At 37.3% G+C, this 15,468-nt stretch overlaps 3 protein-coding genes across 3 annotated transcripts in view; all 3 read left to right on the top strand.

Moving 5' to 3' along the window:
* Positions 1-15,468, top strand: part of Cul5 (cullin 5) — a 145,423-nt gene that overhangs the window by 108,364 nt on the left and 21,591 nt on the right. Inside the window, exon 9 of the mRNA XM_089096188.1 lies at positions 1,730-1,860. Coding sequence (XP_088952314.1) covers positions 1,730-1,860 — 131 coding nt within the window. The remainder of the gene's footprint in view (positions 1-1,729; positions 1,861-15,468) is intronic.
* LOC148956722 (uncharacterized) lies at positions 11,771-13,365 on the top strand. Its single transcript, XM_089097750.1, has 3 exons — positions 11,771-11,923; positions 12,987-13,229; positions 13,345-13,365. The coding sequence occupies exons 1-3, from the start codon at positions 11,771-11,773 to the stop codon at positions 13,363-13,365; spliced, it is 417 nt and encodes a 138-aa protein (XP_088953876.1).
* LOC148956721 (uncharacterized) lies at positions 13,450-14,498 on the top strand. Its single transcript, XM_089097739.1, has one exon. The coding sequence runs from the start codon at positions 13,596-13,598 to the stop codon at positions 14,496-14,498; it is 903 nt and encodes a 300-aa protein (XP_088953865.1). The 5' UTR covers positions 13,450-13,595.

The following is a 15,468-nucleotide window of genomic DNA, read 5'->3' as shown; positions in this document are numbered from 1 at the left end:
CTCTATGGCCGGAAAAGGAGGGAGAAAGAAGTGGAATAGACTCCTCCCCCCAGAAAAACAAACAAACAGAAAACACATACACACGATAACATCAGCAAAAACACTCAACATTAAATAACTCCCTGCAAGACTCTATGGCCGCAATTATGGCTAGAAAAAAAGCTAAAAAACTTAACCATTTATCCTTGACTGCCCTCTGAAAACATAGACAGTGCAAATTGCTTTACATTATTATCAAACCAACTCAAACTTCTAACTAGTACTAGAGATATCAACCACAGGTGGGCGTTGAAGAAATAATAATAATGAAATAGAGATAAAATAACTAAAAATATATTTAAATAAATTACCCAGAGATCAGGAATTCTTTTACAATCCTTCTAAAGGTACCTAACGAATGACACTTCTAGCCAGATCAGGTAAGGTATTCCTGGCAGACTTTCAAGCAGTCACGGAGTTGAAATCTTACTGATGGAATGAATAGAACCTGAATACTATCATAATTATAAAGATGATATGCAGAATGGTCAGAGACAAAAGACTGTCTAATTTTAAGGGCCACTGGAACATCACGCAAAAGACTTGGCTGCATTGGTTATTAGTATTTCACCACAGAACTATCTCTCATACAATGCACTTAACTTCTAATTCTGTCCTTCACTGGCGTCCGCCGGACACGCGTCAGATAGGAAGACTCGGGAAAACACTACGATACAATTTTCAGGCTGTCCTGTGAAGCTTCAATACATACATCCATCCAGAGTTGGTGAAAATAGCTGCAGAAAACTTATAGGATGACTGGAGGATCTCCTTTGATAGCCTAGGAGGACCCTCTTCGGGCGTCACCGGTGGAACTAAGATCTAAAGTAAGGTCTAAATGTGTATTTGTGCTTTCGCATGAATTATCTACCTAATTTTCATTTATACCAGATATGTTATTCTCAGAACTGAGTCTCATAAGTGATTGAGCTTGCAGGAGAACGATTTTCTTAGAAGAACTGAATCGACCTAAAATTTGCGTTAAGCTAACAAGGACATTTTAGTCCCCTGGACTCCTCTGAATTCCTTCCTGAAAACCGTAATTTTTAAAGATTTTTTCTTTTGGCTGTTTCAAAGTTACGAGGCCTTTTAAGGCAATACTACATTTTCGTCAGTGTTACCATGCTGTCACCGCGGACAGCAAACAAGCAAAGCTATTTTTTTTGTGCCCGCTATAGCCTCCATATGCAGTTATGCAGTTTTCGAAAGTATACTGTCGAAAACTTCACGGCATGTGGAGGTCTTTTTCATTCAAAGTTTAATTCTCAAGTTTTCTCATTTTTGAAGATATATTGGGTTATTTAAGTTTCCTCTTAACGAATTGAAAATTAAGATTTTATTTGTGTTGTCCTTGGTATTTAAAACAAGATATTAGGAGGTGCAGATTCAAGAACAAGATATTAGGAACTAATCGTTCCTCCGTAATTATTTCTTTGTTTTTTTCCCTAATGCCTCTAAGAATTGCTACACTACCCGTGGTGCTGTTGCTGTTCGGCAAGTTTTTTTTGTGCAACAGGACACAGCTATGCGCCTTTTTTTCTTCTTTTTTTTTTAGTCCAGTGGCATTGATACTCGTACGATTTATTGAACGTGAGAAGAGTAATTAATCTGACGAAAAAAACGTGTTAGGTGTAATTTTTAGAATCTTATGTTTTGAATTGATATTTAGCTAATTGCATTGTGTTTATAGGTTAAGAGAAGTGGGTATGCCTGCTGATTTTGTACATAAGTTGGCTCGAATGTTCCAAGACATCAAAGTATCCTCTGACTTGAATCGTCAATTTAAGGAAGAATTTAAGAGATCTCGAGAGGTTGCAACCGGTAAGTTTAGTGTCTATCAAGTGGTTTTGTATACTTTACTAAAATGGAAGAAATATAGCTTTAATTTTTCCTAAGATCTCTCGAAAACGTATAGTTTCAATGTTATCTTGCGTTTCGCGTAATCTGCTTGTACACTGTGCCAAAACTTGATCAAATTACGGGCCTATTTCATCAGTGATTTAAATAATAATTTAGGACATGCGACAAAATAAAGCTACGACTTAAAAGAAAGAAGAGAAATACAGGGTGTGGCTTAGGTAACTTTGTTTATTTAAGCAGAGCAAAATAGAGCATTTTTAATTATTATCTTTTTTATTTTAAACAAGAATTCATTCACAATTTGGAACTCTTTGTGCAGCAGGTTTACAAGCTTTGGATGCATTTAAAGTTTATAAATCTATAAATTGTAAACAAACTGTTAATTAATTTCATGAAATTTTTCTTAATTTGCATTTATTAATTCTGGAATAGTTTTCTTAACCTTTAAATACTGGGCATTATTTATGCCGTTGGCCCTGCTCAAATCGTATGTAAACTTCATCAATAAGCCGAATTCTAAGTTCATTTTCTGTGATAATATGAAGCTACAACTTCAAAGAAAGAATAGAAACATATATGACCTTAGAGAGGGATTCCTGTTGCAACAGAGGATATTTAGGAGCTAAGCATGTGGCCAATATTTCCCATTGAAGAAGCAACTTTTTAGGAGGATATATTTGAGCTTCCGGGAATCTGGCAGATGATTCTAGAAAGGACGATTGGTCAGGTCTGTAAATATGCTGATGAAGCAGTTAAAAAGGAATTATAATTTTACGTCTTCTTTTTTCTTTGGGGGGGGGGAGGGGAGTTGGGGGGGATGAAGATTTATGCTTACTTTATTTACTGTATATGACTCTAAAATTGGATACTGAAAACAGACCAATATGCTTAGGCAAGAGAGTTTTGTTCGAAAGTTCACTGGAATCGCTCTGGGTGACTAAGGTTTTGGGCTGAGATTGGAAGACACATATTTGTCTTGGCAAGAAAGTCACAGTGGTTCATAAAAACTCTCTGTTATCAGTAAAGATCATAATTCTTCATTTTCATAACGGCAGTTCTTCATTGCCATTTGTTTGGTTCGCTACTGCCCACCCTGCCATCGTTATTCATAGCGTAAATTAATTTGCTTAGATGGCGTTATCTCTCTCTCCCAAACATTATCTTTTTTATTTATACCTTTTATTTGTGTATTTATTTGTTTAGTTAGGAATATTGTTTTTTTCGCTCAAACGTCAACTAAACAACAACAACAACTAGGGGAAATACAGAACACCAGTGATGAATATTCAAAATTTCTGACAGGAATTCTGCAAGGATTTATTATTATATTTGGATGCAGGATTCAATTCTGATGTGAATGGAACGCTTATTAATATATCTTTTGGAAAAATCTCCTTCCTTACCTGGTTAAGATACATCTTAACTGATAGATTTTTGAATTTATGCAAAGCTTTTATATTGAGAGAAAGTGTGTGTAGGGTCTTTGACACACTAAACTTTCGGCACTACAGTGCCGAAAAGAAAGAACTTCTTAGGCAAGGACTCTCAAAGTTAAGCGATTAATATTGATTCCGTAGATAGATAGAGATAGACTTATTCCAACAAAAAGGCACATACATCAAATATACATAAAATACTAATAACCAGAGAAAGAAACGAAAAACAAAAACAAACAAGAAAAAAAAATACACACAATAACATTAGTAAAAACAATTAACATCAAATAACTTATTGCAAGGCTCTATGACCGCAATTGTAGGGAGAAAGAAAACACCCTGAGCCTTGGCTATTCTAGTTTTAACGTCTTTACTAATAATGTAAAACTTACTAAGGTAAGTGAAGCTGTTTCCCTGATAAATCTTTTCGTTAACCAACGTTATCTTTTCATCTTCACTTATTCCTAGCCTTAGTGACTTAGTCTTCTTAACATTAATTTTCAAACCTATTCTAGCACCCTGAACCCTTTAATAGTCAAAATATCTTCTCAGATAGGAAAATAAGAATTTCGCGTGGAAAATTTAGGGATTTCGTCTCCTTTAAATGACGAGGGAATTTTCGCTGTCAAATGTTTGGCAACAGCTATAGAAAGTTGACGGACGCCCAACAGTTCACGCCTTCCTAAGAAGTCTTTTCAGCACTGTTGATACTTTCAGAGCCAAGACAACGTCTTTATGATAATGGTCTGACGTTTTTGCGTCAATAATTCCCCCCCCCCCTAAAATGCCCCTGTTTCAACACGCAAGTGAGAGCACAGGTAACAAGATCCCGCAGCTTCAAAGCTGAAGTAAAAGCTAGAGACTCGTCCTTCCAAAATTAAGTAGAAATCCTGATATGGGGCAGCACTAAAGATTACAAAGTTCAGCCTAGAAACAACCGACTCTGACTTCACCGTCAAGAGCATATACTTACACTGAAAGAAACTTACTAACGATGATCCTTCCCTTGAGAAAATTAAATAAAAAATACAAGTTTTTTAAACTGAAAGTAAGGAGCAACATTAAAACTTAAAACGAACAGAAATTATTCCGTATATGAAAGGGGCTGTCCCCTCCTCAACGCCTCGCTCTTTACGCTAAAGTTTTTTATTGTTTTAAAAAATAAAGTTGTGAGACAGAGTCAAACTTTAGCGTAAAGAGCGAGGCGTTGAGGAGGGGACAGCCCCTTTCATATACGGAATAATTTCTGTTCGTTTTAAGTTTTAATGTCGCTCCTTACTTTCAGTTTAAAAAACTTGTTTTTTTTATTTAATTTCTGATCGTTTTTTAGTTAATGCAGCTTTTATTTGCATAAAAATTTTACTTTTCTTTTGCTAAATTGATGTCTTTACAAATTAACTTACGTAACTAACTTCTATATTCGTATATTTTTCTTCTGGCAAAAAATACAGAGTTGCAGATTTTTGCAGATATGAGCTTGAAACCTATGTAATAGGGTTTTCTGATACGTTAAATCTGACGGTGTGATTTTCATTAAAATTCTTTCACTTGTATGGGATGTTTCCCCCCTCTTTAAGAAATTGATTAAATATTATCAGGCTCTTAGCCGTTGATGAATAACACTAAACCTAATAAAATTTATACATCTAGAGTCAGCATTATAAACACATTCTTTTGATACATTTATTGACTTAAAAATTTCGTTTTTAAAAGTTTCGATTACTATTGAGCCGTATCGCTTGTTTTTTTATTGTTTTTTTTATTATGTATATGTTATTAAGTATATGAGGGGGTTCTCCCCATAGTCAATAACAAGCTCATTAAGATAAAAATAAAAAAAAAAATTTGATTAAAAAAACCCTGAATCACAAAGGCCGTTTAATTATAATAGATAGCTCTTTTGAAAGCAATAAAAAAAAAAAACTGTCGCGTAAAGAGCGAGGTATTGACTTGGGGGAGAACCACCTCACATACTTTATAATTTTTGTTCGTTTTAAGTTCTAATATTCCTTCTTACATTTCAGTTGAAAAAACTTGTTTTTTTTTTATTTAATTTCTGACCGTTTTTTAAATAATGCTTGGAAATCCGGCGCCTCCTTCATAGAAATGTCCCTTACCCCAAAGAAACATCCTCCACGGAAATATTCTCCAGAGTAACCCCCTCCTCTAGCCCCCCCCTCCAGAAAAAATCCTTCCTGAAAATGGTTGTATACTTCCCAATAACCAATAAATAATGCTGGCAAGTCCGGCGCCCCCTTCATGGCAATTTCCCTTCCCCCATGAAAACTTCCTTCATGAACAGATCCTCCAACATAACCACCGACCCACCCATCCCTCCCACTACCACAAAAAAACCCTCCAGAAAACTTCTGTATACATCCCAAAAACCAAAACTATATGTTAACATTGGGTAAAGTTCATAACTTTCAGCCCTCCTTCTGGGAACTTCGGGGCATTAAGTCATCCTAAAAGACATATTTATCGTATTTTCGACCATGCTGAACAATATGGCAATCTCAAAATTTTGATCGGGTGACTTTTGGAGAAAAATAAGCGTGGGAGGGGTCCTAGCTGCCCTCCATTTTTTTTGGTCACTTAAAAAGGGAACTAGAACTTTCAATTTCCGTTCCAATGAGCCCTCCCACGATATTCTAGGACCACTGGGTCGATACGATCACCCCTGGGAAAAATAAACAAAAAAAACAAACAAACAAATAAACACGCATCCGTGATCTTTCTTCTGGCAAAAAATGTAAAATTCCACATTTTTGTAGATAGGTGCTTGAAACCTCTACAGTAGGGTTGTCTGATACGCTGAATATGATGGCGTAATTTGCATTAAGGTTCTATAACTTTTAGAGGGTCTTTCCCCCTTTTTTTGAAAATCAGCCAAATTTTCTCAGGCGCATGACTTTTGATGGGTAGCACTAAACTTGATAAAAGTTATATATTTAAAATCAGCATTGAAATTTGATTCTTTTGATATATCTATTGGTATCAAAAACCCGTTTTCTAGAGTTTCGGTTACCATTGAGCCAGGTCGCTCCTTACTTACAGTTCGTTACCACGAACTGTTTGATATAAAAAAGCAGGTCTGCCTGGCTTTCCACTGTCCAATCACTCTTTCCATTGTTTCTATGAGGCTTAACCATCGCTTTGGAATATACTTAACAAATTTGTGCCACGGTACTAACTTCTGTTTTGAACAGATGCGAAGTCTTCGCATCTTAAGAACCATCCATGGAAAAAGTAAAAGCTCAGTGACTAGACCTGCAATATCATCGCCAAGAACTTCTTTACCTTTATGATATGTGTTGTTCAAGACATGCAGGTTGCAGCTGCTAATAAATAACAGATGCTTGCCTGTGTCTAAATTTTCCGGTTCCCCAAACAATTTGAAAACTTTCTTGTTAACGCAGGCCCCATAACTGCTCAACATTATCATCTATTGCCGCTAAAGACCTGCATTCATCATCATCTTAAGTAGACCCTCTCTCAACTTTTCACTTTTTGCTTTCCCAATAAAGGATGTTACAAGGTCTCTACTTACAACCAGGTCTTGCTGATGTGAAGCTCTTTATGGCTGACAAAATTCATCGTTTCGTCATATTCTAATATGTAAAAATCAGAATCCTTGATGTCATTCAAAAATTTGTTCCGGAAATACGGGTATAGCTCCTTCTTAGCGGGATATAATAACTATATTTTCAACCATTAGTAAATATGCTAAGCACACGTACAATTTGGCTACTAAATATGACTCAGGTAAATATGTAATTCAGACTTTTCTGGCAGTCATGCCATCAGTCCCAGAACAAGGTAATTTTTCTTGAGCTTTAATGATACTATTAAATGAGAATTTGTAACAAAATTTGCTAATCAAGAAAGTGGGCAATGACAAGCTATCATTAAACTTGGAGCGGAAGAAAGTAAATAAACTAAAACTATATATCTAATTACATTAGTATCACTTTTACCAAACCTTTAGCTATCCCAGTTGTACTCGATAATGCGTACATCAGTAGGGTACTAAACTTTTCCAGATGTTTACTCCTGGATAATCATTCCTACCTGCCGGCTACATAGTAAGTGATAATTGCAATAGATCATCTCGCTTATACAGGGTCACATTAACTACATGGTCCCCTAAAACCCCAATCAGATGTTTCCTACTGTTTCCTCCAGAAAAGATCTGCCTTTTACTGGATGGCAAGAGAAATCCACTCTTTAGTTGATCTAGGAAAAAATAGGGAGCCCTGCTGTTAACCATACTGAAACCAGCCTATTTGCTTGCTTACTACAACCGCGTGCATGTAATAATAAAGATAAGTTACATAACTGAATTGCATAGCTCTGGCTTATTAATTATTTGGACATAGGTTGTAAGCTTTAAACTCAACCTGCCTGGGAACATACTTCATTACAGGGGTGTTGTCCTGTAACAGTGCCAAATTCAGATTTCTAGCATTCAGGAACATGGTATCCTATTCAATCTTAACAGTTAGAACAGACTGACGTAAACTGGGTCTTTCTTATAGCTCCCTACCCAGAAAGGTTGAAGAACTGCCTTTTGAAACAGTATACATATTTCTGCAACATGTAAAACTTCTACTTGGTTTTGTGGAACTGGTTTCAAGAAAGTCCTTGTTTCACGTGACTTCTTTTTTTGTTTTTGTTGATAAAAAAAAATTATAAGGTTAGTGGCAGTTCCCCTTGTTGTTTCTGATGTATCTATTGGTATCTTTCCCCCATGAAAAAGCCAAAACTGTGACTTTTTGGGACCTTACTGAGATAGTCCTAAGCTTTTGGTTGTAATGTAATAAACAATAAACTGCAGCGGTAGCAGCAAACTAGAACAACTGGTTATTTTTACTATTTGACAAAGACAGGGTGAACCTATTGATATTTAACAGTTTATTGTGGAATTTGAAAACAAACTAATGAAAAGAAGATGGTATACCTGTAAAAAAAATGTAATGGACAATAAATGAATTTATTTTCGCAGGAACTAATGTTAAATGGCAGTACAATCCTTTGTCTAACTTTAGAGTATAGATAAACGATGCCTCGTTGTAAAGGACAATAACCTTGAATGGGCAACAAAATGTGAACTATATCCCAAAATGACTAGTTCAGAGCGAATGAATACGTCTATTAGTCGGGGAGCCAAAGTTGAAAAAGTCGTCAAATAACGATTTGTAAAAAACATTTTGGTACATGAGTTCTGACTTTTGGAAACGATGTTTTTGAACATGCTGATTCCATTTATTTCGGGAATTGCGACCACCAAAGTGCGCTTCATAGTTTAACATGAGGTCAAAGTTTCGACTCAATCATCTATGGTAAAAATTTTAAAACTTAACTTGTTTATTGTTAAGTAGATGACACTGCATCGTTCTCGTGGCTTTGTTATGGTTATGTTTACTGCCATCTGCCATGCTGGTGCAAATTGATGGTTAAAAGGCTAATTCTCTATTATCTGATCCTCAAATGTTTGTTTTTATTAGTATTTCACTTTTTTTTGTTTCGCCTCATCTTTCAGGAATCCTTGGTATATAAATTTATAATGCATAGGCTAAAAGTCTTACCAGTTTTGGGGTCAAAGGATAGTTAGAGGCTTACTTAAGTGGTTTAAAAGTAGGGTAAAGGTGCAGATTAGTTCCTCCTGATAAAAGCAACTTATTTCTTACTATTATTCAGAAAGCGGAAAGGAATTATGGTAAAATTCTACTTTAGTTACTTTTACCTATCTCGGAAAGGGGTGAGGTTAGGAAAATGAAACTTTCAGGGATGGGTCTACAGGCTAAAATATGTCCTGGGAAGGTATTTTGAAGTGCTTCTCTCCTTTCTTTCTCCCTCTAGAGGATCCTGAAATTTGACTACATGAAATGTCTATGTCTATTGAAATTTTGACAAAACAACATTTTACCTTAATTTTCAGTTATAAGATTCTTTTTCTCTGGCTTTAATTCTGAAAATGCAATTCCTGTTATTTGAGTAGTATTTTAAGCCATATCAATGTTAATTTTCAAAATTTAGGAAATGTATTTGCATATCTTTAAAACTCTATAAATCAGGACTGAGCAAAGTTGTGAAACTGGAAACAATTTTTTTGTACTTCATTTCAGCAGAAGATCTGTATTACATGGTTTCACCTTCATAACACAGAGATTTTACAGGTCATCAAAGGTCAGGACCTTCTAGAAGTAGAAGTAGTGGAGGTAGGTGCTTCAAAATACCTTCCCAGGACATACTTTAGTCTGTAGATCTATCCCTGAAAGTTTCATTTTCCTAACCAAACTCCTTTCCAAGATAGCCAAAAGTAGCTAAAGTAGAATTTTACCGGAATTATTTCCAGAAAGCGGATAGTCTGGACGTGCTATTAGGTGGCACAAAAAAATTTTAGGCTAGGTTGAAGAAGGTTTGGTGGTACCTTCTTTTTGGCCAATACTATGCTGCAATGCCCAATACTATGCCACAAAGTTGTAAAATTGTTCAATGGAGCATTATTATTATTATTTAGGGTGGACTCAAATGGGTTGAGACTCAGGCCTCCAATGCCCATTTCCTCCACAATGGAGCATTAAGAATTGTCATTTTCCATCTTTTGAGGGACCAAGACTGAATATGAGTATGATTTACAGAGGCTAAAAAATTGAAATTTAGCACTAAGAAGTGTCTTTTTTCTTCCATGTTGGACTTCGTATCACTGCGGGAGGGGGGGGGGGCTTTAAATACTGTCTGGTTTGAAGATTTTTTTTTCACCAGGTCTTTCCACTGCTTATAGGATCCTATTATAGACTATAATAGTCTGTAGATACTGGAAATGGATCGGTTATATATCATGAAGAAATTCTTGAATTTTTTTTCTAAGGTTACCATTAGTACCATACTAAATTTCTTCTCTATTTTGCAGAATAGCATGGAATCATTTGCCAGAAAAAAATTAGATGCTCTATATAGCCCCCCCCAAAAAAAAATTACTATGCAAAGTGTTTAATCTGCCAAACCGATGGAAAAGGACAGCTTCACACTGTTAGTGATATAAAACGTGTCCGAGAACTTCTATTGACCAGATGCAAGTGCAATGCTAAGTACCACGCTCTAAGAAAGGACTGCCAGCAACCAAACTTCTTACAAAAAAGGCTTGTTTGGCATAGAACTTGTAGACGGAAATTTTTTTCTTATGATCTCCATGGAAGTCTCCAGGAAGCAAATATGCCAGCTACACCTGCAAGACTCACTAGAACATTGGCAACAGAAGTGAGTTTCTCATATGCTGACTGTTGCATCATTTGTGGCAAAAAGGGAAGTACCAAGCGTAAAAGTGAAAATCTTCTTGCAATTAAAACGATAGAAAGGCAACAGAAGTTATCACAGCATGCTGAAAGACTTTTACGAGAAATGCCTGCTGTGTTTGCAAGGTCCAAAGACAAAAATTTGATTCAGTTGAGTGCAAAATACCACCAAAAATGCATGCTTAGCTTCTTTAAAAAGAAGACTGAGGAAGAGACTAACTTTTCTGCCAGAGAGTCTGTTGCAAAAAGTGTGGTGGATGAAATTGAAACTCGTCTTAAGGAAGGAAGAATATACTCACTTAGTGAGCTAAGGCAGAAATTAAGCAGTGGACTAGCTAGTTCAGGTCTGGAAATAAAGGCCCATGATGTTAGGATACTGAAAAAGCAATTGAGTGTGAAGTATGGCAAAGCATTAGAAGTGAGCTCTAGTAAAAAGGCAGACCAGTGCTTTTACTATTTGAAGCATAAAGTATCTGTTGGAGCCCTGAGCCGTCAGGTTTCAAAGTTTGTCAAAGAAGCAGATGATTCAGTTGTGCTCGTAGAGAGTCCTACCTTAGATACAGACTGTGAAACAAACGAATCCGGCAGAGAGAGTGACAGTGAATCATTTGACTGTGAAGTAGTGTGGGACAGTGAAGATGACATGCAAAATAGTGGCCCTGAATCAGTTGAAAACGGAACACAAAGTCCTACAGGAAGCCAACCATTTGTCAATGTTCCTGACTGGGAAACTCCGCATTGTTCAAACTCAATGAACGGTATGTTTGAACATAAAGCTAAAAGTGAGTTTTTTTTACACAGTGAAAAGGTTAAAGGCTGATAAAATTGATACAGTGAAAAAGTACAAACGTAGTGACAAATATATTGATATTACTACAGAGTATGCAGATTCTATGATCCCTCCAATGTTGTTCAACATGCTTGCATTCCTTTTTGCCGATTTTGAGGACCCACCAGATAATGCTAGCGAAAGATACAGTGTCACAGATGCTGTGAAAGAAGATATTATCAGTTTGGCTCAGGACATTCTATTTCAAGGTGGGAAAATTAGAGACCCCAAAACATACTGGCCTAGGTGTTTATGTGTACCACAAAACTCGCAACAAAAATCTTATAGCTCTACTGAATAGACTGAAAATGACAGTTAGCTACAGCACAGTTCAACGCATTGTCACCAATGAAGCTATGAAAGCAAAGGAACAACAAGAAAGAACTGACAACGTCCACATACCAGAAGGAATTGGCCCAGGAGACTTTATTCACTTTTCACTGGACAACCTTGATTTTGAGGTAAGCATCAAAATATGAGGTAGAAGAGTCTAAATCTTAGTTCTAAATTCAAAAATTTTTGCCGCTTTGCGGCATAATATTGCCTTTCAAGATAATTTGCTTCCTTGCAAAGATGTTGCAGGGGCTAATTTAAAGGAAACATGAAAACCACATTATTACTATATTCCAGTGGTAGGTCCCGGAATTTTAGAAAATACTGTCTCAGACATTCACTTAGTTCTTGTGTCTGCAAATGAACAAAAATAAAACAGCATTTCCTTAATCTCAATTTTTAAATAACTTAGACCCTTTGCAGCACAATATTAATTTTTAAGGGTGTTTACTTCTCTAAAATTAGTATTAAGAGGCAAATATAAGGAATGATACACTGTTTAGTGATAAATTTCTAAAATTTTTGGGGCTTTGCGGCAGAAAATGCTTTCTCTGCCTGAAGATCCTAAGTTTAGATCCAGCAGGTTAAGGTGCTAGTTGCCTTTGTAGCACCCTAAAAAGCTCCTTAAAATGTTAAATTGGCCAAGTTACAGTAATAACATTGAGTCAAAAAAATGAAAATATTTGATCACGGGCTCCACGGTTTAATCCCAAAATTCCCGTTAGTGTATTCCCTTATTCAGAATACGACACCGGTGGGTGTCTGAATGGCGGATCCAGGAGGAGACCCCCCCCCCCTGCGAAAGTAAACAGTCCAAAATGCCGGGGAGTTCTCAGGCCCATTCGGTCTTCGTCACTTTAAAAACGGCTCGTCACAAGTCTGACCAAAGACACTGATTCTTAGTGCTAAGTTGATTTTTTTTTTCCGCTTTTCTAGAAAACATTTTTCTATGCCAGCTATTTCGCGGAAGCTGTTTTTATACCATACACTTGTCCAAAAGATTTTTTCAAAAGGGGTATTGACCACCTGCCGAGAGCTAGAAATACTCGAGACAAGAGTGTAATTTCTTTTTGTGACCAAGCCCCTTCCCCCCATTCCCCAAATCCTGGATTCGCCACAAATAACTGATCTATCCTTATTAATTATTTGAACTTCCTTGCAAACAAATTAATTGATTTTCTTCTACTTTAGGAGCACACTGTAGATGGCACGTCATCCCACGTAACTACCATGATTGCCATCCAACCCTCGAAGGACCTGATTGATGTTGGTACGTCGTCTGCTTCAGTCGTTCGATCGTGCTCCCGGTGCAGAAGCCGTGCATTATCAAAATCAGATTTCGGAAGTGAATCCTTTGAAAAAGTGACTTTGAAAAGAAAACGCTGCAGAGAACCTTCTTCTTTTAAGCTCGAAATGACTCGAGGGGATGGAAGAGTTTCCATCGCTCCCATTTTCCTATCTTGGGCAGTCTGTCGTGACTTGCCAACAAAATTTCTGGCAGTGCAATTACCAGACAACTTGACACTTCCAGACTTCAAATATTTTGCAGATGCTGGAAGAAGCTCCATGATGCCTGTTTCTCGCATTGGATATTTGCCAATAATCCCTAGCTCACCTTCAAACCCTGAAGTTGTTGCAAAAGCAGTTGCGGTATTACAGCAGACAGCTGATTCTCTTCATCAAGAATACACAGTGATCACATGTGACTTAGCAATTTATGAGATTATACTTGCTTTGAGATCAAAAGATCCAAAAAGCTACGAAAAAGTCGTTCCTAGGCTCGGGGGCCTACACATCGCTATGAACTTTTTAGGTGCCATAGGGTATCTCATGAAAGGTTCTGGCTTGGAGGAGCTTTTTTCAAAAGCAAATATTTTATTGCCTGGGTCTGCCAAAAAAGCTATGACAGGTAAACCCTTTTACCGCTGTGTGAGAGCCCACCAAATTGTTGCGGAAGCTTTGTGCAGGATGTATTTTGAAGCTTTCGAAGATCATTGTTTAGCGTTTGGTAAGGATACAGCAGTGATGGATCACATAGAGAAGGTGCTCTCAGAGATCGATGTGAATAGCAGTTGGGGTACTGTAACAGGTGCGATAAGTGATCTGCAATCGACTTTAGAGGACTTTGACAGCTTCCTCGAGACATCGTTTACTTCAAAACTATGGTTACAGTATATGAGAATGTGCTTCATCCTGATGGACTTTTTAATTGCAGAAAGGTCAGGAGATTGGTGGCGACATCTCAAAGCAGCAAGTTTAATGATCCCATATATGGCTGCATCTGGACATTATAAATATGCAGAATGTTTGACACTATATTTGAGAGAAATGGCCTGTGCTCCTCAGAAACTGATTGAAATATTTAAGGAAGGTTTGTTCAATGTGAAAAGGACTCCTGGCTCAATGAATTGTGTCGCACCGGACCATGCGCTAGAATCCTCACTAAATCTGGAAGCAAAGCAAAAAAGTGGATTAAGAGGTGTTACTCTGAACAAAGCAGCAGTTGCCAAGTGGACACTGACATTGCCATTTTGCTCAAGAGTATCCTCTTCCCTTCAGTCGATGGCAGGACTGGATGGGGCGACTGAGTTTGACAACAATATTTTGCAAAGCCATGACAAGACAAGTAGCCTCGTAGACAAGTCAGTTAGTATTCTTGAAGAGCATATACATCCTTCTAATATGATGAAGTGCCGTTGGTGAATGTGATCACTTTTGAAACTGTTGATACAGCAATAGCGGAACGGATTGTCTCAGCAGAGAAGATAGGATTGGATGCTGTAGAGGATTATTTAAAAGGCAATTCTAGTGCTTTTTCAAAGATCAAGGTTCAAACCATGGAAAGCTGCTTAAACCTACCCAAAAGACGAAACGTACTTTTGCTAACCCTGTAGAAGAACTAGAAGCAGTTAAAAAAGTTCTGCTGAATGTTGGTAAAACTCCAGGATCAGCAACCGACATGCTAAAAAAAATACTTCAGCATGAACTCCTCCAGTATTCCCCGGCATTGTTCGAAGCGCAATCTGAGGGATTCCGATTAAGAACAGGAAAGAAATCTGATCTGATAAACTTTATAGAAGGGTTGTCTTGCCTAGATTCTAAGGCCTACTCTTTGCCAGTGTTTGATGTCAATTCGAGGCTATCTCTCATCCTGGACTTTATGCCGCTCTTAAGGACTATGACTCCGTCAAGGGATGAGACATTGTCTGATTTTTCAAGAAGGTTGACGTGCAAAGTTTTTAGTCAGCTCCCGGAAAATCTATGCCAACTGCATGTAGTTTCTGACCGGTATGATGGAATTTATGGAATCAAGGACCCAACTGGCTCACCAGTATGCTTAAAAGACAGTAGTGGCTGCCATAGACGAAGGGGTGAGCAGAGTTTGAAGGTCAGTACCACATATAGTGACAGCATCAAACTCGGTGATTCCTGGCAATAAATTCTTAGAAGTTCTTCCTGCAAAGCTAACTTGGTGGCTTTTATTTATGAGTTTTGGAGCAATATTGGAAGTAAAAGTAAGAACTTTGATATTGTACTTGCTGGAGGTTTCCCTGATCGTCGACATGTTGGGATATTGCCTAGAAAAGGATCCCTGGAACCTTTGCCTCCTCTTAGTCTTGAGCTTGCAAGCACACATGAAGAAGCAGACATGCGTGTAGCAGTCCATGTTGCT

The sequence above is a fragment of the Artemia sp. Qi Xiang Cuo genome, chromosome 1 (genome assembly GCF_049724085.1).
Source record: "Artemia sp. Qi Xiang Cuo chromosome 1, ASM4972408v1, whole genome shotgun sequence".
In the NCBI taxonomy this organism is placed as follows: Eukaryota; Metazoa; Arthropoda; class Branchiopoda; order Anostraca; family Artemiidae; genus Artemia; species Artemia sp. Qi Xiang Cuo.
The sequence above is the reverse complement of the archived record's forward strand: the minus strand, read 5'-3'. Positions and strand labels throughout refer to the sequence as shown.